The sequence below is a fragment of the Drosophila miranda genome, chromosome 3 (genome assembly GCF_003369915.1).
Source record: "Drosophila miranda strain MSH22 chromosome 3, D.miranda_PacBio2.1, whole genome shotgun sequence".
Lineage (NCBI taxonomy): Eukaryota > Metazoa > Arthropoda > Insecta > Diptera > Drosophilidae > Drosophila > Drosophila miranda.
The window spans coordinates 24,807,866-24,831,398 of NC_046676.1; the positions used below are offsets into that span (position 1 = coordinate 24,807,866).

General features: G+C 47.7%; 8 protein-coding genes across 10 annotated transcripts in view; 2 read left to right on the forward strand and 6 right to left on the reverse strand.

The window, feature by feature from the left end:
* The window catches only part of LOC108160056, a 40,976-nt gene extending 34,870 nt beyond the window's left edge, over positions 1 to 6,106 (reverse strand). For 2 of the 3 annotated variants that reach the window (XM_033392302.1, XM_017293802.2), the window contains exons 1-2: positions 5,949 to 6,106; positions 4,869 to 5,201 (exon numbers count right to left, since the gene is read on the reverse strand). The gene's annotated coding sequence lies outside the window, so the exon portion shown is untranslated. The remainder of the gene's footprint in view (positions 1 to 4,868; positions 5,202 to 5,948) is intronic. The other variant, XM_017293801.2, reaches the window with a different exon arrangement.
* LOC108160059 (stress response protein NST1) lies at positions 1,473 to 3,229 on the reverse strand. The gene is made up of 3 exons (XM_017293805.2): positions 2,940 to 3,229; positions 2,761 to 2,863; positions 1,473 to 2,685 (listed from the first exon to the last, which is right to left on the reverse strand). Exons 2-3 carry the CDS (start codon positions 2,807 to 2,809, stop codon positions 1,817 to 1,819), a joined length of 918 nt encoding a protein of 305 aa, XP_017149294.1. The 5' UTR covers positions 2,810 to 2,863; positions 2,940 to 3,229; the 3' UTR covers positions 1,473 to 1,816.
* LOC108160061 (ribonuclease kappa) lies at positions 3,822 to 4,387 on the reverse strand. Its single transcript, XM_017293807.2, has one exon. It carries the CDS (start codon positions 4,295 to 4,297, stop codon positions 3,989 to 3,991), a length of 309 nt encoding a protein of 102 aa, XP_017149296.1. The 5' UTR covers positions 4,298 to 4,387; the 3' UTR covers positions 3,822 to 3,988.
* A 4,499-nt stretch (positions 6,107 to 10,605) lies between the features above and the next one.
* On the forward strand, positions 10,606 to 14,778 carry LOC108158085 (cuticle protein 21.3). Its single transcript, XM_033390747.1, is given in 5 exon segments — positions 10,606 to 10,730; positions 13,658 to 13,861; positions 13,863 to 13,887; positions 13,961 to 14,260; positions 14,330 to 14,778. Coding segments are annotated over 5 exon segments (963 nt in total). The 3' UTR covers positions 14,639 to 14,778.
* Positions 14,779 to 14,802: 24 nt separating this feature from the next.
* Positions 14,803 to 17,248, reverse strand: LOC108160046 (neuronal acetylcholine receptor subunit beta-3). The gene is made up of 8 exons (XM_017293790.2): positions 16,835 to 17,248; positions 16,616 to 16,747; positions 16,387 to 16,539; positions 16,123 to 16,310; positions 15,529 to 16,060; positions 15,331 to 15,471; positions 15,079 to 15,245; positions 14,803 to 15,010 (listed from the first exon to the last, which is right to left on the reverse strand). Exons 1-8 carry the CDS (start codon positions 17,145 to 17,147, stop codon positions 14,888 to 14,890), a joined length of 1,749 nt encoding a protein of 582 aa, XP_017149279.1. The 5' UTR covers positions 17,148 to 17,248; the 3' UTR covers positions 14,803 to 14,887.
* Positions 17,249 to 17,341: 93 nt separating this feature from the next.
* LOC108160045 (golgin subfamily A member 2) lies at positions 17,342 to 20,162 on the forward strand. Its single transcript, XM_017293789.2, has 4 exons — positions 17,342 to 17,510; positions 17,594 to 18,622; positions 18,697 to 19,209; positions 19,265 to 20,162. Exons 1-4 carry the CDS (start codon positions 17,454 to 17,456, stop codon positions 20,015 to 20,017), a joined length of 2,352 nt encoding a protein of 783 aa, XP_017149278.1. The 5' UTR covers positions 17,342 to 17,453; the 3' UTR covers positions 20,018 to 20,162.
* Positions 20,134 to 21,577, reverse strand: LOC108160047 (shugoshin). Its single transcript, XM_017293791.2, has 2 exons — positions 21,034 to 21,577; positions 20,134 to 20,974 (listed from the first exon to the last, which is right to left on the reverse strand). The coding sequence occupies exons 1-2, from the start codon at positions 21,490 to 21,492 to the stop codon at positions 20,222 to 20,224; spliced, it is 1,212 nt and encodes a 403-aa protein (XP_017149280.1). The 5' UTR covers positions 21,493 to 21,577; the 3' UTR covers positions 20,134 to 20,221.
* Positions 21,578 to 21,832: 255 nt separating this feature from the next.
* On the reverse strand, positions 21,833 to 23,105 carry LOC117187866 (low-density lipoprotein receptor-like). The gene is made up of 4 exons (XM_033390748.1): positions 23,094 to 23,105; positions 22,896 to 23,029; positions 22,346 to 22,514; positions 21,833 to 22,226 (listed from the first exon to the last, which is right to left on the reverse strand). Exons 1-4 carry the CDS (start codon positions 23,103 to 23,105, stop codon positions 22,056 to 22,058), a joined length of 486 nt encoding a protein of 161 aa, XP_033246639.1. The 3' UTR covers positions 21,833 to 22,055.
* Between the last annotated feature and the right edge of the window lie 428 nt (positions 23,106 to 23,533).

Sequence of the window (23,533 nt, forward strand, 5' to 3'; positions counted from 1 at the left end):
TTGCTGCACCTCCATCTCTATCGCAGCATGCTCCATGCTCCATGCACCATGCCCCACTCCGTTCCACGATCTATAGCCGGAGAGCCTCCACGAGCCGCTAATTCAAACAAATTGCAGCATAAATGCATTATAAAAGGCAGAGGAGCAACATATCGGGCGACACAGTGTGACAGTAATAATGTCACTCGCACTGTCACGGGAATGGGGAGCATGGGGCAGGGAGTGTATCTGTATGTATCTGTGGCATGGAGAATGCCAGTGATAAATTAGCTAGCTTCAGCGGGCTTTCTTCTTCTACGAGCAAGTATGTGTGGGCATGGCACAGTGGGGGAAATATTCGAATGGAGAGCTAAAGAATCTGCCAGGATACCAGCGATCATTAGAATATACAAACTATGAATGCAAAAGGAACTTATGGGGATCCCATCGTCATTTAGAGTATTTATTTCCAACAAATCAAAGGTCTTCGTTGCTTCTTTGTTTCGCTATATTGCTATATTGCTTATTTATGGCACACACTCATCATCAATGGAATGGAATCGTTAATTATCCGCAACATCCTAGCCCCATCCGATCCGATCTGATCTGATTCGACCCACTGTGCCGCTTTGCTACAGTCAGCCGGCAGTCGGCAGTCGGTGGCAGTGGCAGTGGCAGACAGGCAAGTGTTTTGTTGCTTTCTTGCAGTTCAGCTCTTTGGCTGCAGCTAATTTGATTAATGATAAGCCGAGCTTAACTGACGACGATTGTGATTCATTATGTGCGCACAAGCCAAGCACACTTAGCGCAACAGTAACAGAAACAGATACACAGATACAAATACAAATACATATACAGATACAGATACTGGGGCTGGGGCTGGGCCAATCTGCAATCTGGAAAAACTATCCATCGCCAAGTGGCAGTGCAGTAGCTGTAGCTAGTTTTCATTAAATAGAAATCTCCCCCCAAATCGAGGCAAAGAAAGAACATTACTTTATTGAAAAATAGACAACAAGTGCCCCTCGTCCATGCAACTCCTTCGCGGACAGTGGTCGAGGATTGTTTGTGCGGACAGTGGATTGAGGGGCTGATTGATGCGTAATTGAGGCTTCAATTGAATTCGTACTGATTGGGGAGCCGGGGGAGGGGGAGAGCGGTGGCAGGTTCTCTTCTGTTGGCACGGCTCGTTATCTATGAGATACAATTCGGTTCGCACTGTGCGCTGCTTTTGATTTGATTATATGCAATGAGCCATTTCCTCTATGGCCCGCTCTAATGCATGCCTGCTCGAACAGAGCCCCAGAATGGAGCACCACTACTGTGGTGGTGCATTGGTGCATCTGGCGGCTGTTGCACCTCATTTGGGTCAGAAAATAGAATAGCACACACATTTGTTGTGGCTAGATGATTCGTTTATAATGTGGCAGATATCTGTATCCGTGTGGTACTCATAATTAGATTTTCCCGACAGCAGAGAGAAACGAAAGACATGCACCGCGACCAACAGCCACAGCAATCTGTTGGTTTTTATTAAACATTTGCTCAAATTCAATTGAAAAGTGTGTGTAATATTGGTAGTTCTTGTATCGCAAATCGAATACCTGGGTGTAGGGTGTGCTTTCTGAGATCTCTCTGTGATCTGTTTTCAGTGTCTGGATTGCAGTTCCAACAACAACAGCAAGTGTATTTCAGTGTATGTGGGGTTTTGTGGATGCCAAAGACATTTTCACAGCTGGTTTTCCTGAGGTTCGGGGAAAAACTAACAAAATATAAGTGCGGTTTGTGGCAAGTGTGTGTGTGGGTCTTAGGTGGATGCGTTGATGTGGCAGACAGATTATGCCGTTAGAGCCTTCTTGGCCTTCTCTTTTTCGGCCTTTTCCTGCGCCTTCACTTTCTCCTCCTCCTTGCGCGACTTCTCGCGCTCCTTGCGGGCCTTTTCGCGCGCCTTCTCGCGCTCCGCCTCCTCCTTTTCGAGCAGCTTCTCCCGCTCCTTGCGCTTCATGTCGCGCTCCTTGTCGCGCTCGGCCTTGACCTTGGCCTTTTCCTTCGCGATCTGTTCGCGCTCCTTCAACTTCTCCTCGCGACGCTTTGCCTCCTCCTTCTCCCACTCGGCATAGGCCTCGCGTTCGACGGCCAGCTTCTGCAGCTCCGCCGCCTCCTTGTCGTCGAGGCCTCCTTCCATGTCCTTGTTCATCAGCTCCGACTCGCGGACCATGGCCTCTTTGGCCAAGCGAGCGCGCATGGCGACCTCCCTGGCCTCTACTGCATCCTGGTGCCGCTGCTCGCGGGCCTCCTTCTCCTCCTGGAGGCGCTCCTCCTCGATTTCAAACTCCTCCTTCTCCTCCTCGGTGTAGGGATATTCGGGCACGCCGGCGTACAATTCCAGCGTCATATACGACAGGTATATAGACCCGATCAATGCCAACAGTCCGCTGAGCATGAACATGGAGTATTTGGAGTTCTTTGCCGACCATTCCTTCATAAAGTCGCCCTCGGGCTTCGGTAGATCGCTGAAGACGGCGTGCATCCCGCCGCTGGGGAAGAAGCCCGGCTTCGGCTTCGGGGGAGGCACCGGCTTACACTTGGGGGCCGTGCTCGGCTTGCTTGCCTTTGGTGGGGGGGCCTTCGGCGGCGGGGGTGGCGCCTTCTTACCAGCGCACAGATAACGGGTTGCGTTGAACAACAGCTTTCCGCTGCTGGACACTGAATAGGGTTGGGGGTTATGGGATTGGGGATGGATTAGGCTATAGATTCAAACGGTGTGCGGGATTCACTTACTTCCGCTTTGGAGTCGGGCGGCCGTGACGGCCATCAAAAGTCGGGACATCTCTCTTCCTTTTCTCACGCTTGCTTGCTTTTTGGTTTTCAGGAAAATGTGTGACTGCCAAAAGTATATAACGAATCGAATGAATCAAATAAAAAGGCACCAAGCGAAACCAAATCGAAGTCTAACTCACGGACTACTACATTCTCGATGTCGTCCTTGCAACGGTTGCCAAACACTGAACCAGAGCCTGACCAAGCGCAAGGGCAAGGGTTGTCCAACACTCTTCTGCTGCACAACCCTACATGTATATAGTGTTGAACTTCCGCCAATTGACAAAACACAACGAGTGGAAAACTTTTGAAAAAAATTTAAAAATTGAAAAATCGAAAAATAAAGTTAAACTTTAGTCTGAGAGCAACGATGATTTTTCACGAACGAAATGTATTATTTTTCGGTTGCTGCTGGAATGATAAGTTGAATACGACGTACGATCAGAGGGGTAGATGAAAGACTACTTTTGTAGTAAATCTATAAATCGTATATATTTCATGGAAGTAATGCGAAAACTAAAGCAAGGACAACTTCTAGGTAAAGGTAGCTTCCAAATTCAACCTAAAAACGATCTCTGAGTCAGTCGGGCAGAGTGCATTCGGTGGTTGGGTGAGTGATAACACGTTAGATAAATAGATGCAGGTCTGAGCAACAACTAGAAAATCGTGTACAAAAGTTTACACAACGGTACACAAAAGCTCCAAAAGATAAGCACAAGAAACAGAAAAGTGGAGCCATGATGGAAGAGCAGAACATCAGAGCATCAGAACTGAACCCACACCGCATTAGCATGTGGCAGGCAGGGAGAGCATTTCATGGAAATTTATGATGCCCCAAAGAGAACGAAAAAGGTGTCACGTGCGGTGCCAGCAACAACGAACACTTGTTAAAAATCGGTTAGTCGAGACGAATCGAATGCACAATGCGCAAGGCTCGTAAAGAAAAAGTAGTTCGTGGATAAAGAAGTCAGAGCTAATCACAAGAAAAACACACACACAAACAAACAAACACAGAGAGAGAATGCGGTCAACAAACTTGTTTTGGTTCTGGTTTAACAAGTGGGTGGCAGTGCCAGTGGCTGTGGCTGGACTCCCACTCAGTGGGTGAGTGCGAGGGTGTGGGTGTGGGTTAATGGGTGGCACTGCCAGATGGCCAATTATAAAGAAAACAATATACAAAATAATTTATTCAACGCTGCAGCGAGGACTCCAAGGCACGCCGCTCCTTGGCTCTGTTCCGTTTAATGCAGCAGATCGAGAGGATCCCAAAGCAGAGGTAGAGCAAGGCGGTGACAAAACAGCGGATGGCCACCACCTGATAGGTTACATCGGCATGGGCTCTGAAATCCTCCAGACTATGGAAAATCGGCGTCAGGGGCAGATCATCGATCAGCGCCATCGAATTCAGGAGAAAGAATATCCCCATGAGGGTCAGCTGAATCACTGCCCACGCACTGATGAACAGGCAGAAAAAAGAACACTTTGGACCACAAACCATTTTCCTGAATCGAAATACGAATTGACAAATTTACGAATTTACGAAATTCAGATCCAGTTTCGACAGTGAAATCTAGTACTGCTGACCGCAACAGGTGCACACAATACACTCCTAGAGTCTAGACTGTGAACCGTAATGAAAATGAAATGTTTCGGCCCCTGCGTCTAGGTCTCCGTGGACTGTGGCTCTAACCTTGTGCGATTTTAACGACATTCGAGATCTGTGCGGACGGATTGTGGAAGTTCATGTGCCTCTCGCTTTCGATTTGAGTTTGTTCAACCCGAATGGGTTGACGGCTTTTGGCTTCGATTTGTAGCATTGGATGGAAAGACAGCTGACAGATGCAATGCCCACTAGAAGAAGAACGGAGCTCTTTCTATATATATCCATCCCTCTGAAATGTGGGACATCCGAGGCTGTGATTCACTTAAGGGCTCTGCTCTGATCTCCTCTGCAAATAGCTTATGAATCATGCTCTAGAGAATAGGATTTCCTGCGTAATTTAGTCATATCTAAAGGCTGGGATTAGCTAATTTTAGCAGATAATTTAGCAATAATTAACACGACTCACCTCAAGTGGCACGAATCCAATCCACAAAAGAAACTCGCAAAATAATAACTTGCGGTTCGGTGGATCCGCAGAAGCAGAAGCAGAGGCTAAAGAATCCACTATTCAGTTTTTACAAGTTGGTGGAAAATCCGTTACAAACATCAAGTTGTTGTGAAAATTCGTAAGTCGTTTTCGCAGTTGCTAAACCTTTTCAACACTTTGTTTTATACTTTTTTGCATTTTTGTTAATTTTTCTAACATTTTTGTTTGTTTTCGTTTGTTTGCTTTTATGGTTTGTGCTAGAAATTAATGAAAGATTTCGGATGAACCTTGCGGATTGATTGCGGACAAGAACTGATTGAAAAGATAAAGGGAAATCTTTCGCTGTGAATATCTCTCTTGAGAGGAGACAGAACTTTGACTCTTAAATTACCCCTAAATGGGTCCCTTCAGGCAAATGCTGCAACTCCAAATTGAGCCGAGCTAATACGTTTACGCAATCCGAGTCGGATCTCGGTTAGTAAGACTTAGCTACAGCCCCAGCCCCCAACAGACATGGGGGTCAAGTCCATTAAGCCAGACACAACATGCACAGAGCAGAGCCTATGGCAGAGCAAAGCAGACCTTGACATTAGGGCGTTTTGAATTTCGTTTCTCGGGAAACTTGGTTAACCGTTTTGTTTCGTTTCGAATTTCCTGCTCAAATCAATCAAAGCTCCGCTCCATTCCACTCCACTCCGCTGCATTCAATCGAATTACATTCACAGCTAAATCTAAAGCTTGGCTTCGATCATTTTCGTCCCTGCATTTCCACACACACACACGCTGTTAATTTATGCATCGATTATGCATACATATGCATTGGCTGCAACCGAGCTATCAATTTAATCCAGTGGAAATATTTTACCGCAAACGTAGCAGAAATATTGCACTATTCACTGGAATTTGTTTATGCTCGTATTCATCATTCGTTATAATAAATTTCTAAATGCTGATAAGGCCTTGCGGCTGACTTTTTCTTTCGTTTCGCACGTTGAAACACTTGTTGAAACGCAGGGAAAAAACAAATAAGCACACACAAATACACAAAAACCGACTTACACGAGGTGGAGCTGCGCCTATGGACCGACTCCACACACAAATGACGCGAGTGGGAAGCACGGGAACACAAACAGCTAATACGTTCAAATGGGGAGCACGGGCTCCAACACAACCGACTCGCTCGACTATTTGGTTTGAATGTGGCACGACTGTGGGGCTCAGAGATCCAATTTAAAATCAGCTGGCCGTTGGACCTGGCAGCTGGCAGACCCTCAGAAATATACCGAAACATACCGGTTTATTTTAAAAATATACCGTAAATATACTGACGAATTCAAGTTATATTATAAGAGAGCAAAATAGGTGCCGAAATATACGGTCTCATTTAAAAATATACCGATGAATTATTCAAATTCTTCGTTTTTGATATTCCGTCCAATATTACTAGCTAGATAGAACACTCAGTCCTGCCCACATAATTTTATCTGACTAATGAATCAATTTTCTACTTGACTTATTGGATCTTATCTAAAAACAGGTTTTATCGAAAAAGGTGAAACAAATAAAACCGAAGCCACCAAGTGAAGCCCGCTTCGAGCATGTTTGAGGCGAACCAGTTGGTTTGACGTGGAGTTCGAAGAGAGAAAAGGGGAGTTTAGCATAGCTAAATGAATACCCTATACCTTTATTTGAGGAATTTTATTTAGAAATTCCAAAAATTCCACAATTAAATTCGATATATATAAAAATGTACCCGAATATACGGAACTAAGAAACGAACTACGCAACAACGGCAGTAAAAAGTACTTGCGAAAACCGAAGTATAGGGTACTATCCTCATCGACCCTTGTAGGGAACGAGAACATAATGTAATATGAACGCTGGAAATTTCATAAATTATAAGTGCACTTAATAATCTCTCTCGTTGTGGGAGCAGAGTGGTCTGATTAACCCTGTTAGCGGAGCTTGCCATTCATTTTGCATGCGAAAAGGTCACAGTTGAAAGGCTGCCCACAGCCACCCGCTACAGACCCACCCACGCCTCCGAATGCAGGTGGAAAGCATTGTCCTTCGAATGGAAATTTATGCAGAATTTGTGTCATTTCAATTTCGTGGAAAGGCCAAAGTTCACGTTGAAATGTGTTAAATGTTATCTATCGCCGGCAGCTGTGCTAGTTTTCTGTTGTTCAAGAACGTTCTGTAGTCCTGCAGACGTCCTTGGCTGGAAAAAAGGAAGTCATTCCTTTAGAGAGATTCATTCATATAGAGAATCTCATTGTATAATAATAGAACATGTAGGACAACCTTATCAAACTGGAAGAAACTATAAGATCTATAGCGAATGGATATGGATACTCCAACCAATCCCTTACAGACACAGTATTTTCGTTCTTTGTATTTTCTATTGATCTTCAATCCCAATATATCTTATAAGCTAGTTTCTTCGTAATGTATTCAATTATGTATTCATTCTTTTGCGCTACCCACACCTCCCGCACACCAAATTGGACAAATAATCAAAGCCCCAGCTTTTATGGCAAATTAATCGCCGAGCCGCTGCTCAAACGCTAATTAAACATTATTAAAAGCAGATCGCTGTTCGATCGCTCTTCGATCACTGTTCTATTCGGAATTGGTCAAATCAGCTTAGCAGCTGTTATACACACACATACTATATATGGCCATCGATCCATCGATCGATCGATTTCACATCGCTGTTCACGGATTTCCGCTCCCAAGCTACTAGAATTTCCAGGCCTGCCTGCCTGATTCGAGGCCCTCGAGTGGCGTCTTAGAGCGGGTCATTTGATACAGAAAAGAAAGGATGGCTGGCTAGGCTGTAGCTGTAGGAGTAGCGATTAGCATGTTAAACAAACGGTTCGGTTCTGTCGGTTTGCTTAAGGCAGTCGGCTGCCTAAGGTCTATAATTAAGCGACATAAACTTGGGTATTAGGCGCTAAATACACAAAAATAAAGCTCTGCATCAGAGACAGTGCGCCTGTCTCTCCACTCCGCGATTTGCATAACTGTTTGGCTGGGCCACGCACTTGGGACTTGGTCATGGGCCTGGGTATGGGTCTGGGTCTGGTTGTTTGGCTGTTTGGTCCGTCTGTGGGTCTAACTATGTTTCTGGGGTCTGGGGTCTGTGGCTGTGGGTCTTTGGCTGCATTCAGAACCAGACGGACGGCAACTGAAAACGGAGGCAAACACACACAGTCGCACACACAAGTACAGTTTTGGGGCATGGCATGCACATGGACATGCACCTGTCCACATAAGCGGCCATCGTCAGCCACCGCCGTTGGGCTTTCATTTGCTGCTAAGAAAGAGTAAACAGCGCGAGTCGCTTCTTCTTACACGGATACGCTTTCCAAAGGGGGTTCTATCACCGATTAAGCATCCAAAAATAATCGGAAATGGAGTGGAGTGTCGCCCAATGATGAAACTCTTGAAAATAAATGGAAAATGATTCTTTGATGATTGGGATCTACTTGAAAATACTTTAAATATTTATTCCTCGCTTTCCAGCATATTTAAGTATTACAGGGTATTTCCTTTTCGACCAACCAACCACACTGTCTTCATTCTATTTTCGTAAAACACAAAAGAATTTCCATCAATAATGTCAATAGTACTGCCACAACAGCAACAACAACAACAATGAGATCGGGACACTCCTTCTGGCTTTGGGCTTTGGCTTTGGGTCCCGCCTCGCGTTCTTCTTCTGTTTTCGTTCTGGCGTCGTCGACGTCTCTGTCTCCGTCTACGCCTCCGTCCGTGCCGTACAGCATTGGAGACGAATTATGGCCATTAAAGCTGCTTGGGGTTTTAAGTTATTAGGCAACTTGAATTTCAAACTGCACTTGACGCTTGTCACACAACAGCAGCAGCAGCACCAGCACCAGCACCAACACCAGCACCAGATACACACCCCACCCATACAGAGGCACTTTATGCAAGAAGTCTCCTTTTGTTGTGCACCAAGATTTGGTTGAATTTCACTTAACGGAAAGGCCTTAAACCAATGAATCCCTCAATCAATGATTGTCCAGAGAGGGGGCGAGGCATGCCTTGTGTTTAATATTATATTTTAAGGTCAGTGGGCGGATAACCAAAGCCAACCACCCAAAAATCCACCCACCAATTAAACCATTCACTCAGTCATCCGTCACCTGTTGACTGCTTGTGGTTGGAGGGGACCCCTTTAAGCACCCTTTAAATCGTTGACATCGCCCAAACAGATGGCTCATGGGACTCCCGTCTCTGCCTCCGACTCCTTGTCCGTGTGCATTGCTTATACACCGTTAGCTTCAGTGACTTTGATCTATATTTAAGTTCGGTTCGCAATATTGATTATAGGGTGACTTCTGTGGAAATGCTGTGAAGGGGAATCGATAAATGAATCTTAAACTCCAACTTTCGATGCTAAAATTTTTGAATAGGAGTTTTGAAAATTAGTTTGCTCATTTAAAAATTAATTTAATTAATCCAGAGGTGAGAGCCTCACTCGCATCACGGGGCTGGTGCACCCATTTTTCCCACAAGGACATCAAATGTTACTGGAATTTTTCAAAAATGCATTTTTTATATAATTTTTTGTTTTATTTAAAGTAAAGCAGTAAAAGCACAGATGCCATTCATTCAAAAATCCCAAAACTATTTTTTTTTTTATAATTTATTGTTCATTCATTTCTCTCACACACTCTGCCTTCTTTTCCCATAAGGTTTCACCAATCTTCTAACTAGTCATTGCCAAAACGAGTGGCCTCTAGATAACTAATAATAACTAATAATAATAGCTAAGACTAGTTTTCCAAGTAAGCAGCCAGAATGAAAGGAGGGAGCTGAGCATAATAGCAAGTTTGTAGTTTACTTTTGTAATAGACAAATAATTGGTGCCGAATAAATTTTCTATAGGATGGGCAATTTTAAAGCGAGCAGATAGATGGCATTATTTTTAAATAAATATTTAAATATTAAAAAAAAAAACAAATCAATTTGTCTACATGTTAATTACGCGATAGCTACACATTCGCTACATTTGAACTACATATTTATGTAATTATCTAAGGTGACATCCGAAGGGGAAATGTGTACGTCTGTTGACAAGCTTGGCCGCTTTTTTTTCATATAAGCCCCATGGAAGCGCCAGCGTCAAAAACCTCCGTGATCCACATTTAAACACGCCTTTTCTTCCATTTTTGAAAAAATTTAGATTTTGATGCCAATCGATCGGAAATTCGATACTGATCAGGATAGAGATTAGGAATCGGGGCTGGACCGGGGCCGCAAAATTGCATTTCTACGCGATTTTGACATGGCCAGAAGCATACAAAAGTATGCAATGTTTTACAATATTACGTCAAAATGCATATATTTTACATTCTCATCTTACATTACATATATGCAAGAGACATGTGTAGGTCGCAAAAGAAGAGCATCATCAAATGGAAGAAGAAGAGTCGTTTCGAAACGCGCGACATCTAGCCACTTTGAAGCGAAGCTCTAAACATTTAATGGATATCAAGAAAATTTAAAAACTTGCGCGCAAATCGTGCCGATAAAGGCACCCTAGCTGCGACTCTCAACGTTCCCGCACGCTTTTGTTTGCCTTTTGTGGACTTCCTGTTCTCCTGTTGAGGAATCGCTTTACGGATGTGGAACCGCTGTCCCTAACCTGCATTTTGCAAACCACAGGTCGCTGATTAGAGCGACAATGCCCTTGTTATCCGCATGGCCTGTGCTGAGGTCGCAAATCCAAAATCTTAAGCAGAGCCTGCAGTTCCGCCTGCTCAAGTATCCGCATTTGATCAGCGATCACCGGCTGGCAGTCAATCCAATGTGCAGCAGTGTTTGTACAGCGATAACCAAGAGGGTCGGGTGGCAACTTTGCAGTTCCTCCAGCACACGTCCAATCCCGTCCAATCTCCCATTATCAAGGCAATAATCGTTTCCCAACCGACCCGACAGTCTGAATGCAGTCATCCCATAAACAAGCCACCAGCACGACTCCTGGTCTGTCGGTCAACGACAGCGGCGCGAGAAACGACACCACAAGCCCAGACCAGACCAATTCATGATTGGAAACTGTCATTGGTTCGCCTTCCATTTGGGATTGCCAAATGCAAAACGCCGGGCAGCACCAAAATACCCCCGGCTCTGTAGCAACACCAGAGCCAGCTCGGGGGCTCTAACTTTGTCAGCTCCACATCCATATCCATTTTCATTTCCATTTCCATGTACACGCTGATTCATTCATTAAATTCAGGCAAAGCGTCATAAATGCCACGCATTTTTTAGCTGTTCTGCTCCTTCGCGTCGTTGATTTTGCCATTTGTTTCTGATTTAATTAAGCAGCGTTTGTCCATTTTGCAATGTTTCTGTTTTTTGTATTTCGGGATACCCTTACGGGGAGTACTATAGTTTTTACTTGAGGTGTGCAAAACATACAGAAGAAGGGTATATTTTTGGACAGGTTGTTGTGGGAAGATGGATTTCTATTGAATGCAATGGAATCGTTTGGCTGCATCTGCCATCTGCTAGGGTATTCGATCCTTCGGAGTCCGAGTCAAGATGTTGTTGGTTGTTTCGTTGTAAGTAAAATGCGACAGGAGCCGGAGCCAGGCACTAGAAGCGATCGTGGTGTTAATTAATTGAATTGATGAAAAATAACGCATACGCCGCGTGGAACACGCGCACAATGCGAGAGAGGAATTCGTCGAATGCGAGAGGCATTGGGAAAGCAAACTGAAACGAACGCTGAACGCTGCCCCGACTCAGACTTGGCCACTGGTTAATTAGGCCCGTCATCCAAAATCCAAAATCCCAAAAATTTTGCACTCATTTGGAGCGCACGCCGCCCGATCACCAAATCGAGCCATCGGACTTGTCTTGGCCCGATCAGAGCGGGGTCGGATGGAGGCGGGGGAGGGGGGGGGGGGGGGGGGGGTTGTGCTGTGCGCTCTCCTTAAAGCGGCATTTTGTGTGGTAATTTGGCATTAGGAAGGGCGGCAAGCCTTCTATGCGCAAGCTCGAATGGATTGGAACGGAGCAGAATGGATCCCGGACTGAACAAACTCGTAAAGCGATTGGTGGAAAATTGCTTTCCACCTCGGCCAAATGTGGGGCAGGCAGTGTGGCTTCAGTGGAAATCTTTTATTTATAAACCGTGGCCAAAACGAAACCGTTTCGGAGTGGACATGGAACACTTGTTTGGTTTGGCAGTTGCCGATGTTAGCAGCAGCAATTGTTGCTATTGACTTAATATTTGCTAATAGATTGCACATAAATCACATTCCATTGGCATGATTTATGCATGAACCCCACTCACAGGTGTCTATCACTCTCTCTCTCGCTCATTCTAGTTCTCTTTTGGTGTCTCTATCTCTGTCTCTCTCTTTTCTTGTCAGTTAAGTATGTATCTCAACCTAAGAGTAATATGCTGTTTTAGTGGCTGTTGATGATGACGTGGCCTCTTGAGAGGAGGCCTCAGCCAAAGCTGTTGCAAGCTGCTTTCTGAGACGGGTAACATTGCTGGAAGTCTCGGAATTTTTGAAAATTTCGGGGGCTTTTAGCCCTTTCGTAGACACACCGAAAGCTTTTCCTGGTTGGAGAGAGCGATTCCAGGTGAAACTTCCTTTTTTCATCGATTCTACCAAGCCTACAAATCCTTCTCTCATATTGGGAAATCATTTAACATCATTTTACTACCATTCGCACTTCTGTAATCCCAAAAGCTCGAATATGTCTTTCAATTATTGAAAAATAATATATATACATACATACAGGAGTTTTGTTGCCATCATTCGTTTTCCGCCGTTAATCTACTCGCAACAATTTGTTAGGCTCTCATGAATGATCTTTTTAGAAGAATATATAAATATTTTATGAGGTAATCGCAGCATGTCATTGATTTATACCCTCGCCCACCACAAATGCAATAAAAAGTCCCACGAACCGTCAGATGCTGCCGCAAAGATTGCAGCGGGAGAAGGGGCAAGTGCAATAATTCCTAGCCATAAGTGTCCTCGACTCAGACTTCGACTGCGACTGCGACTACGACTGCAACTGCAACTGCGTCTGTGAGGTGGCGTGGCCGCAGACAACTGTTATGGCCATCAAATATGGTCAAATGTGGCATGCTGCGGCATTCGAGGCACGATAAAGATAAATATGAAGCCTGGGATTGTTGAATGTTCGATTTGGCAAGCGCGGCCATTATGCAATTTGGGGAGAATTTTCAAGCCACACCAGACGACAGCCCCAGCCCCAGTTGTCGGGTCGAGAATTGTTGCGAGAACAATTAGACGACATTCTCCAAAGGCTAATTAAGTTGTTAGTGGCAAGGTTGGGTGGGGTGCGGGCCAAAGCATTCTGATTTAGGCTTCGGACTGATTAGATGGGGTGGTGCCGAGGGGCTGGCCGGCTGTCCAAATTGGGGAGTTATTCAACGAATTCAATTAGCGGAGGCTTTCTAATTCGAAACTCCCCAGTGGAAATACATCTCCAGACACAGACCTGCCTTTCCTGCCACACAGCCTGCCGCAGCGAAGCCTTTGCCGGCAAGTGGTCTGCCTTGCCAGATCGTTGCGTCATCAGATCGGAGCTCCATCGAGGCACAGTCCCAGCCGCAGCAGCAGCTTCTTGCCCCAACCGCCAGCAACAACAGCATCCACGAGAATTGCATTCATGCATCGTCCACTTCAGCCAGATACTTCACAAATTGGTGCTGTTGGCCCGCTTTGTTGACTGTTTTGTCTGACGCTCAGCTCAGATCGAAATCGAAATCGTTTGGCTATCTACTCGAGCCATCTGTCCGCAGTGTCCGCACTGCCGCTCTGTCCGATCGTAGCTCTGTCCGTTAAGAGTGCGTGGATCGGATCGCATCGGATCGGATCGGTGTGCACTATAAAAGTAACGCAATGCACGCAATCCATTTACAGTTGCAGTTCTCCCTCGAAGCCAAGCGAATCAAAGCCAAGCAGACATGAAACTTCTGGTGAGTAGAGCAGCAGGATCGACAGGATCGGATCAGCGGGATGCTTATAGATCTCTCTTTGTTGCTCTGCCAGATTCTTACCACCACGCTGCTGGCTGTGGCCAGTGCCGCCCCCGGACTACTCGACTATGGACTGGGACACACGGCGCCTGCCATCAGCTACGGACATGCTGCCCCAGCGATCAGCTATGCCCCAGCTCCGTCCTACAGTTATGCGGCACATGCGCCGTCCTACAGCTATGCGGCACATGCTCCGTCCTACAGCTATGCTGCTCCCGCGGTGGTCAAGTCGTATGCGGCGCCTGTGGCAGTGGCTGCTCCAGTGGCTGTCAAGTCGTATGCCCCGGCCACCAGCTACTCTCATTTCAGTTCGGTACGGAGAAGCTCTTATGTCCGGAGCCTGTTGAAACTAATTTAAACTAATGTCTATGCTGATCCACAGGTGGTTTCCCATGCCACGCCCATTGTTAAATCATATGCTGCTCCGGCTATTAGCTACGCTGAACCTGCCGTAGTGAAGTCATACGCCGCCCCAGCCATTAGCTACGCAGCGCCTGCCGTAGTGAAGTCATACGCCGCCCCAGCCATTAGCTACGCAGCGCCTGCCGTAGTGAAGTCATACGCCGCCCCAGCCATTAGCTACGCAGCGCCTGCCGTAGTGAAGTCATACGCCGCCCCAGCCATTAGCTACGCTGCACCGACACTCCTGAAGTCGTACGGCGGCTATGATGACCACTTTGGTTATCACTAAGCGGACGCTGCTCCATCAGGGGATGGGGATGGACGCGGATCAGGTCAAGAAGCCAGTTGTGAGGCATGGAGCGGCAGCAGCCGAGGCACGTTCTTCCTTTAGTATTTCCCACAGTCCAAAAGTAGTCGAAATCCTTCTTTCTATCTTAAACGAACCGAACCGGATCTGTCTCTGAATATTTCGTATTTATTAAGAACCCATTAATAACATATCTCTCTCACTGCAAATAAAGGAAATTCATTAGATTTTTCAAACGCCGCTTGTCACATTCATCACTGCGAACACAATGCAGACGCCAATGAAGCTCAGATTGTTGAGGATCTTGGCCAAGTGGGACCAGGGTTTCTCCTGAATGTCACAGTACGCGTTCGACTGAAAGAACAGAACAGAAAGACTATGTAGATTGCTTAAATGAAAATGAAATGATTCGATCCGCTCACATCCGCATAGCGCAGTCCTAGGACACAGCGCTGGAGGTTCGAATTGATCAAGGATGCAAGCAGTGCGGGTGCCTTGTTCCTTGGCGGATAGCGCTCCAGCCACATGATGCAGATGTGCAGGATATAGCAATAGCAGCTGACAATCATTATGATCTTGTAGTCTGACACTACAAGAAAGAGAAAGAGAGAGAACCAGCTTTTAGTCCCTGAGATCCTGATATCTGATAGAACCTTGCAAGAAAATCGGCTTACTTAAGGCGGGCACATAGTGCGGAGAGGCGTGGCGCGTTATGTACATAAGTCCCCAGGCAATTATGAGGAGGGCAATGAGTATGAGAGCACTACGTCGGGTGGAGCGAAGCACAAACGATAGGATAATGAAGATCTCGCAGGCTGCAACGGAACAACATATGATGGTTTATAGTTATAAAATAAAAGTATTTCCCATACCAATCAGCGGCATATAGAAGACCGTCATATAGAAGGAGCTGTTCCGCTGCAGCTTGAACTCAATGGCCACATCGCCCGCCATCGTATGGAGCATGCCCTGGTCCGAATATCGACTGGCCGAGTCGTTTCCCAGATGCAGCACTGATAAGCCGATGATTGTCCAGCCTGATGGCGTGTTCACATGCTCGGTGGGTGCGATCGGACTGCGCTGCCGTTCGTATTTTAGGATTATGTTGCTCTGACTTGGCTGTCTGAGCACGCCTAGCTCCACGTCGCACGCGATGTGCTCCTTCGGCCAATTGCGTGCGCTGTCCACGCACCAGCTGGATAGCTCCAGGTTGCTAGCGTACAGGGTGACATTGCCATCTGAAAAGACACGAAGCTCGTAGGTTTTGAGCGCCTCGCCCAGGGAGTCCATGGCTCCATTCAGCACTGTGAGCTGCGGCGTCCAGATCTCCAGGCGGGGATGCTCGAAAGACTTCAGTTGTCCGTATCGCTCTGGATTCCAACGCAGACGGTTATCCTGCCAATGCTGTGGGTAGACGAGAAGGTAAATCGATTTGTCTAAGGTCTAGATGGCATTTCTCTGCCTACCATCATCAGATGCATTCGGGTGCGGAGCAGAGCATTGGCCTGCTCGTAGGCGATCGAACGCGCTTGGAAATGGAACGCAATCGATGTTACGTTCACCGGAACACTCGCATTCTCACCCTGGTATATGAGATCCGCCAGCAGTTTCTGCTCCCATGACAGCGCAGGCGTCTCCTTCGATATTTCCTTGTCTTTAATGATGTGCAAGGAAAACAAGAACAATCAGAATAAGTGATCAGTCAGATCCTGTCTTGTTCAGGAGCTTACCGAACCCATCGAAGGAGCAGTCGTAGAACCAGCGCGCAGTGTTAGTACCGAAGGAGCTGAAGCTTATGTAGTTGATCGTCAGGGCCGAGGCGTCCATGAACTGTAGCAGTGGTTCCGTTTTGAATCCGGGTATATAAACAAACAGCTCAGCATCTGTGGAGGGAGGGACGAGAATTAGAGGAAGTGACGCCTGAGATAAGCACTTTGGATAGGCAGAGACGAGCCTCACCCTGGGTCTGCACAATCTCTATTGGCGTCGGCTCGAACACAGATAATAAATTCCGATCTTGATTCGTGGATACACGTCGCAGGCCCATGGCCGTGCGGATGGCGGAAAACGTATTTCCGCCGGCTCCTATCACTGGAACAGAGAGTGGGTAAGAATAGAGAGAGAGAGAGAGAGATTGTACGTCGCTAAGAGATCCCATTCAGTGTAACCTTGACATACCAATCTCGTACACGCGGTCATTGGGACGCAGTCTGTTGGTCACCGAGAGCAAGATATGCGCATCCATGCTGGTAAGGACATAGAACTTCAAGTGCAGGCGCTTATTGTTATTGACCTGGTTATTGTCCAGCGTGTGAACCATGAAGAAGTCCCGGTAGGCATAGCCCGCCTCGTTGATCGTATAACTGTCGCACGTATCCAGCTGGGCAAAGCTTATGTTATATCGGCCGGCTACCGTGTGGGCGGGCAGTGCCAGGCACAGGCAGAGCCACAGCCATAGAGCAGCGCTGATAAGCCACGGAATATAATTCATTTTTCTTGCTTCCGTCCAATTCGGCGGTGATTTCGTAATGCATTCAAAATCCAAATTCGACTAAAACTCCCCCCAAACCAAAACTGCCAATCAAATTTGCCTATCGCCAAGTCTGCCCGTATGTGGCCAAATGAATTTCCAGTGTGACCCCATAGCGCCGGACGGTTTGTCCAAAATAATTTCCAGTGTGACCATCATCACCATCATCGGTATATTTACAACTAAAATTTTCTTGTTTTCTTACAATTTGTGGATTGAAGAATTAAGTGATCAACTCAAAAGCGACGCTGCTTACCCCCTTAGGTCATGCCAGATGACACACATGACGCCAAGGCGCTGAAATTGGCCGCAGCCAGAAAGAAGGTAGGGAGATACATTTCTCGGCCCTTGTGACGTGGACAACATTAAGCTTCGTATTGATTTTAATTAAAAAAATATTGCTACAGCTGAAGGAGTACCAGCAGCGCAACAACAACCATGCCGGAGGAGAGGAGCAGGTGCAAACGGGCACCCACTCCTCCACCGTCAGCGTCGCCAGCAACTTGTCCGAGCGTTCCGACAGCGAGGTGAATGTGAATGAAAATGGGGGAGGAGGTTCCAGCAGTCTGCATGTCCGGCAGCAGTCGGAGGAGGCTGTTTCCCTGGCAGCCTTGCCCACCCCCACGGCAGCTGCGCTCTTTACGCAGCCAGAACCGGACTCGCCCATATTCGCTCCGAATGGAGCCCCTAATGAATCCAATCTCCAGGCTATTCAGGTCATCATTGCGGAGAAGGCCCAATTGAACGCCGAGCTGACCAGAGCACGTGTCGCCTGTCGGGAGCGCGAGCTGGAGCTGGAGGAGCTGCGCACCGAGCAGGGTCAGACCAGACTGCGCCTTGAGCAGCTACAGCAGCACTGTCAGGGGCAGCAGGCCGGTGTGGAACAGCAGCGCCACCACAATGCCCAGCTCTTGCACAAGCTGACTGAATCGCAAGCACAAATCGTGGACCAGCAGTCGCACCTGCTCGAAATGGAGGCACAGCTGAAACAGCTAAACCTCCGTCAGGATGAGCTACAGCGGCAGCTGGCCGAAAAATCGAGCGAACTGGAGATGGCTCAGCTGAAGCTGCGCCAGCTCTCCGACGAGTCCAACATCAATGCCGACAACCGCGTGGAGTCCCTCACCCAGACCCAATACATGTACGAGCAGCAGATCAGGGACCTGCAGGCCATGGTGGGCCAATTGACGCAAGACAAGGAGCAGGCCTCTGGCCAGTACCAGAACTATGTCCAGCACCAGAACAGCGAGATAGCCAAGCTCAACGAGAAAAACTCTGAGCTCACGGAGGAGTTGCTCGAGCTGAGGGAACGCGAGCGGCAGCTGGTGGAGCACGTGAGTGGTCTGGAGCGCGACATACAAAAGAATCTGAGCCTACAAGCGCAGTTCAAGGAGGCCAGCCAACCCCAGACGCCTGCAGAGCCGCAAATCGATCAGGTAACCAAAGGATTTACAAAGCATTACAAAAGACAATATAATAGTAAGATGAGTATTATCTCGTTCCTCACCAGACTGCTTTGACAACAGAGCTTGCTGCTCTCAAAGAGCGCCTCAGTGACTTTGACTTTGAGCGACACGAGTTCCAGTTGAAGATCAAGTCCCAAGATGATCAGCTGCATGTAAAGGAAGCGGCACTCGCTGAGATGGAGCATCAGTTGGATCGCCTGCAGTCCGAGCAGCCGGATCAGTCCAAACTCCTGGCCACCATGGAATCGGACAAGGTGGCCGCCTCGCGGGCCCTCACCCAGAATGTGGAGATGAAGCAACAGTTAGACGAACTGGAGCAAAAGTTCGTCCAGTTAACAAACGACAAGGCTGAGCTGGTCATCCGACTGGATGCTGAGGAGTTTGCCAATCGGGAGATACGACACAATTACGACAGCATGGAGCAGAAGCTGCTGGCCAGCGAGGAGCGTTTCAAGTTCAAGGATGAAGAGATGATCCGGCTCTCGCACGAGAATGTTGAGCTCCAGCGCCAGCAGCTGATGCTGAAGCAGCAACTGGATCGCCTGCAGCACTATGAGGTGGGTAATGGCACACTTATCCATGGTCTGGTCATCTAAAGAATGTATTTCGCAGGTCAAGGCTTACCATAGCCAGGCAGGGAAGCAGCCTGATGAAACTGGAGAACCAGAAGAGAGCGAAACTAAGGATCATCACGAGCACCATTCACATGATCATTTGCTCGACCACGATCATGGGGATCATTCAGACGGCCATTCACATGATCATTCACACGTCCATGTCCACCAGGAGCATCAGGAGCATCACCAATTGTCACGCGGTTCTCTGCCCACCGCCGAGGCCGTGGAGAGGCTGCAGGCGCGTTTCACCACACTGATTAGCCAAGTGGCCGATCTGACCGAGGAGAAACACAGCCTAGAGCATCTGGTGCTTCAGCTGCAGGGCGAGACAGAGACGATTGGCGAGTACATAGCCCTGTACCAGACCCAGCGACGGATGCTAAAGCAACGTGAGTACGAAAAGGCCACACAGATGCGACTGCTGCAGGCCGAGCGCGAGCAGCTGCGGGAGAAGATCGAGGCGCTCAACAACCTGGTGGCCAGCCTGGGCGTGGAGTTGCCCGCCGACCAAGTCCAAGGGCAGCTGCAAACAGCAGCACTTCAGCACACTCCGAGCGAACAGGAGAGGCCTCTTACACAGACTCCCTCCAACGAAGACAGCAATGGGGAAAACTCGCAGCAGATTCTGAATAAGATTCAAAACATTATCAGCGAGATCAAAGAGAACACCGAGCAGCCAACGACTGTCCTCTCCGGCCATCCTGTGGATCACCTTAACTGTTGTCTGGGCAAATTCGAGGTGGTCTGATGTGGATGCTGCTCTCAAAGTGCAATTATTGTCGGCCTACGTAAACCAATCTACATACTATATATATATATACGATTTTATTTAAATGTCCATCCTATCCCAATCCGTTTTGTACATGTGTTTCCGAATAAATTTTTAATTCAAATATGTAAACGATCTAATCAACTACAAAAAAATATATATACAAGAACCAAACATGTAAATCTATTTCGAAGACTTTTTGGTAGGGAGAGAGTCGTTGCGCATTTTTACATTTATTTTTGGCTCTTTATACGAGGTGGGACGACACTTACGACTCGGCCGTCCACTGGTGCTGCAGCTGGCACTGGACATATCTGCATCGCCACTGAGCGGGTCACTCGGACCGAGCGTGTCGTTAGTGGGTTTGGCACTTCCTCTGCCTCTGCCTCTGGGCTTGCCCCTGCCCCTGGCCACACTAACCGTCTTCTGATGTATGTCAGGGACCGGGGAGGGTAAAGGTGTGCTAGTGCTGCCAGACCGCCTGCCAATTCCATTGAACTGGCTCTGTCTCGGCGTCTCAATGGACAAGCTGCGCGTAAGGGCCTGCCGCGGCTTCTGTATGCTCACGTCGTAGCTGCTGTCATTATCATGGCAGGGAATGGCCAAGACGGTCTTTTCTTGTTTGCCAGTCTCCTTGGGCACGTTTTCGCAAATCCCGCGAAAGACTCGGTCCCACTTGGATGCAGCGCTGATTGGGGACTCTGCTGCATCTCCAACCTCCACTGACGAGGTATCCGCGGCATCCTCGCTGTCCGTTTCCTCTAGAATGGAGAAGAGGCTGTCAGTTTGGTCACATGGAGACAGTGCCGCGAGTATCTCGTCGGGTTCACAGGACTCCACCACTGGAATGGTGGGAGAGTCCTCGTCAGTGTCTTCAAGGGCCCAGGCCATTTCCACAATACGTCTTGGAGGTGGCGTAACTGCGCTATCGATGTTCTAAAAGTAAATATATTATTAGTACATTGAATCCGCACGGGCAAAGGCTGTCTAATTACCAGTCTGTGTGTATCCTCTGAGGCTGTGGTTGCATCCACATCTGTGGCGTCTTCTGTTATAATAGCGCTGCTACTACCACTACCGGCACGGACGGTACTGCTGCGGCGACGGGTGGGTGAATAAGTCACTGAAGATCGGGTAAGGCTACTTATACGACGCATATCATAACAAATTTCCTTGATGTTCGACCGTCGATGGACAGAAGGCGTGGTGTGGGTAACGCCGGTAAGAAAGTCCTCCTTCAGGTCCAAATTTTTGAGCAGGGTGCTGATGCCGTACTTCAGCTGCTTCTTTTTGAAGTCCATTTCCAGGACGTGAGACTCTCGCACCTCCCACAGCTCCGTTTGCAGACCGACTACCAGCTTTTTGTACTCCCCCAGCTCCACACGTAGTTTCTGTACGTGGTCCATCAGTTCAGCATTCAATATTTTGTATTGCTGCTCTATGTTTGTACCCATGTTACATATATTTTAAGATTTTTCCAAGACGCGACGCTTAAATTAAATTGATACCGCTTTTATTCGAAGTATTGCAAATGGATTTATCGATAAAATATACCGTCTCATTTGAAACATATACCGTAGATATACTGACGAATTCAAGTTCCATCATACATATTCCTCGTTTTTTATATTCCGTTGAATAATTCTGTCTAACTAAAACCTTTAGTTCTACCCACATAATTTTAGGCCATTGACGAATAAATTTTCTACAAGATTGGTTAGTTTTTAGTCCATGCTTTTATTGTATTTTGACTAAAACAATGTTTAAGCATAATAGTTCAACAAAAACAGTCGCAATGTTGCTGGTATTTGAAGACATGTTGCGTGTAAGCCGTAGTATAGGCCTTTGTATTTCCTATTTCGTTAATTTAATATGAAGATACTGTTTCAGCAGACATCGTTGGCCAGCTCAACCTTTAACTCAGCTCCTCACTTTCCTCGCGGCTGGGTACGCAAGTAGGCGAGCTGTCTGGTCCGACGTACACAGATCCCGATGCCTCTCGATCTCTTGGACTGTTTCACCGGATTATACTCCGCTGCGGTATCGACTTCGGACCTGGGGTCCTTGTAGAAGGCATTGTGGCATCTTCCACAGGGGTTTCCTGACACACTCGTCCAGAGTCTTTTCGCTCCATCTTCATCCGCAGCTTGGTCGCGTTGCACCTCGAATGCAATGTCCAGCACGTTCTCTATTGAATTTTTAAATTCTTTAAAAGGGAATGCTTGACGGCGTGCTTCACTGCGAGAATACATTTCAGTATGCAGTGATTTTTAGATATTTGGGCAGATATCGTGTCTTTCCACTCACCTTGTTGATGGGACACTCATCGTTGCTGTTGTCACAGTTGGTGGTACCATCGCAGACCAGGGCCTTGTCGATGCACTCGCCGGACTGGCAGCTGAACTGATCCACCCCGCAGGTGGGACAGCCCACCTCATCCGACTTGACTGGGCAGTCCTTTTGGCCGTCACAGCGTCAGGAGGCGGGTATGCAGTCCTTGTTCATGTCACTATTCCCCGCCAAGGGGGCCGAGAACGTGAAATGATCTGGCTCATATGCCGGATACGCGCCGCAATTCTCCTTGTCCTCCAGCAGCATCAGATGTTTGGAGCACTTGGTGCGACTGTGCATCTGTTGTCCACACGGCACTGATGTCGGTGATCTGCTGCATACGCTACAGCTCCGCGGAACGACGCTCTTTCTCCAGTCCGGTCTTGTCGTCCAGACAGTACACAAAACCCCCCCAGGCGGCAATGCGAGATCACTTGCGAGATGTGCATGGAAACAAGGGTTTTCCTGTAGAGAGGGAACAGGGGATTACACATATGTCCCGAGGATGCCCATATTTGTTGCTTACTTGTTCTTTCCATCGATTCGTTTGCCATGGGCATAGTAGATCATATCGGAATGTTGGTCCAGGGCCAGCGCTGTGACTTCTACCAGCTTGCAGGCCAGCTTCACACGCTCATTGCCAGCGACTCGGGCCCGAAGCTAAGAGATGCAATGTTTTAGAACACAGCTGAATAGGAGAGAGAGCTTCCCCTGGGCTGGACACCGGCAGCGGCATATTCGGGCAGTCTGTCAAAGCTGGGGCACGTCCTTATCGACATCTGCGTGATTGGCCAGGGCAGCGCCGGCTTTACCGAAACCAGCCATCGGCTGGCTTTAGGACGATGGTGTTGCCGGTAGCCAGTGTGGGTCCCAGTTTCCAGGACAGTTTCAGCGATTTGCTCTTGTGCCACTTACTTGTTAATAAACAGTCCGTGTAGAGCATCTCTGGGGTGGTCTGGGGGCTGAGGCAGGGGGGAGTAGTGGGCCACAGCAAAGGGCGCCGCCGATCTTCAAAACGGCCGTCCACGGGAACATCTCCCACACCACACAAATATAATATAAAGATTACTTTGTTTTATTCCTCAATTGAGTTGGCAGTATTTCGATAAGTCGCGACAGCTGATCGCTGGTGGTGGCAGTTTCTTAACCTCGATGCTGTTGTTG

Excerpts from the sequence above, each read along its gene's own strand:
- LOC108160059 (XM_017293805.2), bottom strand. The coding sequence starts at position 2,809 with ATGTCCCGACTTTTGATGGCCGTCACGGCCGCCCGACTCCAAAGCGGA. Across the intron at positions 2,686-2,760 it reads CGCCCGACTCCAAAGCGGAA|TGTCCAGCAGCGGAAAGCTG; the intron begins GTAAGTGAATCC and ends AACCCTATTCAG.
- LOC108160061 (XM_017293807.2), bottom strand. The coding sequence starts at position 4,297 with ATGGTTTGTGGTCCAAAGTGTTCTTTTTTCTGCCTGTTCATCAGTGCG.
- LOC108160046 (XM_017293790.2), bottom strand. The coding sequence starts at position 17,147 with ATGAATTATATTCCGTGGCTTATCAGCGCTGCTCTATGGCTGTGGCTC. Across the intron at positions 15,472-15,528 it reads CTTCTATATGCCGCTGATTG|CCTGCGAGATCTTCATTATC; the intron begins GTATGGGAAATA and ends GTTCCGTTGCAG. Across the intron at positions 15,246-15,330 it reads GCACTATGTGCCCGCCTTAA|TGTCAGACTACAAGATCATA; the intron begins GTAAGCCGATTT and ends TCTTTCTTGTAG.
- LOC108160045 (XM_017293789.2), top strand. The coding sequence starts at position 17,454 with ATGCCAGATGACACACATGACGCCAAGGCGCTGAAATTGGCCGCAGCC. Across the intron at positions 18,623-18,696 it reads CAGAGCCGCAAATCGATCAG|ACTGCTTTGACAACAGAGCT; the intron begins GTAACCAAAGGA and ends GTTCCTCACCAG. Across the intron at positions 19,210-19,264 it reads ATCGCCTGCAGCACTATGAG|GTCAAGGCTTACCATAGCCA; the intron begins GTGGGTAATGGC and ends TGTATTTCGCAG.
- LOC108160047 (XM_017293791.2), bottom strand. The coding sequence starts at position 21,492 with ATGGGTACAAACATAGAGCAGCAATACAAAATATTGAATGCTGAACTG. Across the intron at positions 20,975-21,033 it reads CAGAGGATACACACAGACTG|AACATCGATAGCGCAGTTAC; the intron begins GTAATTAGACAG and ends ATTTACTTTTAG.
- LOC117187866 (XM_033390748.1), bottom strand. Across the intron at positions 22,515-22,895 it reads CGAATCGATGGAAAGAACAA|ACGCTGTGACGGCCAAAAGG; the intron begins GTAAGCAACAAA and ends ACCCGCCTCCTG. Across the intron at positions 22,227-22,345 it reads ATGAGTGTCCCATCAACAAG|AGAACGTGCTGGACATTGCA; the intron begins GTGAGTGGAAAG and ends AAAATTCAATAG.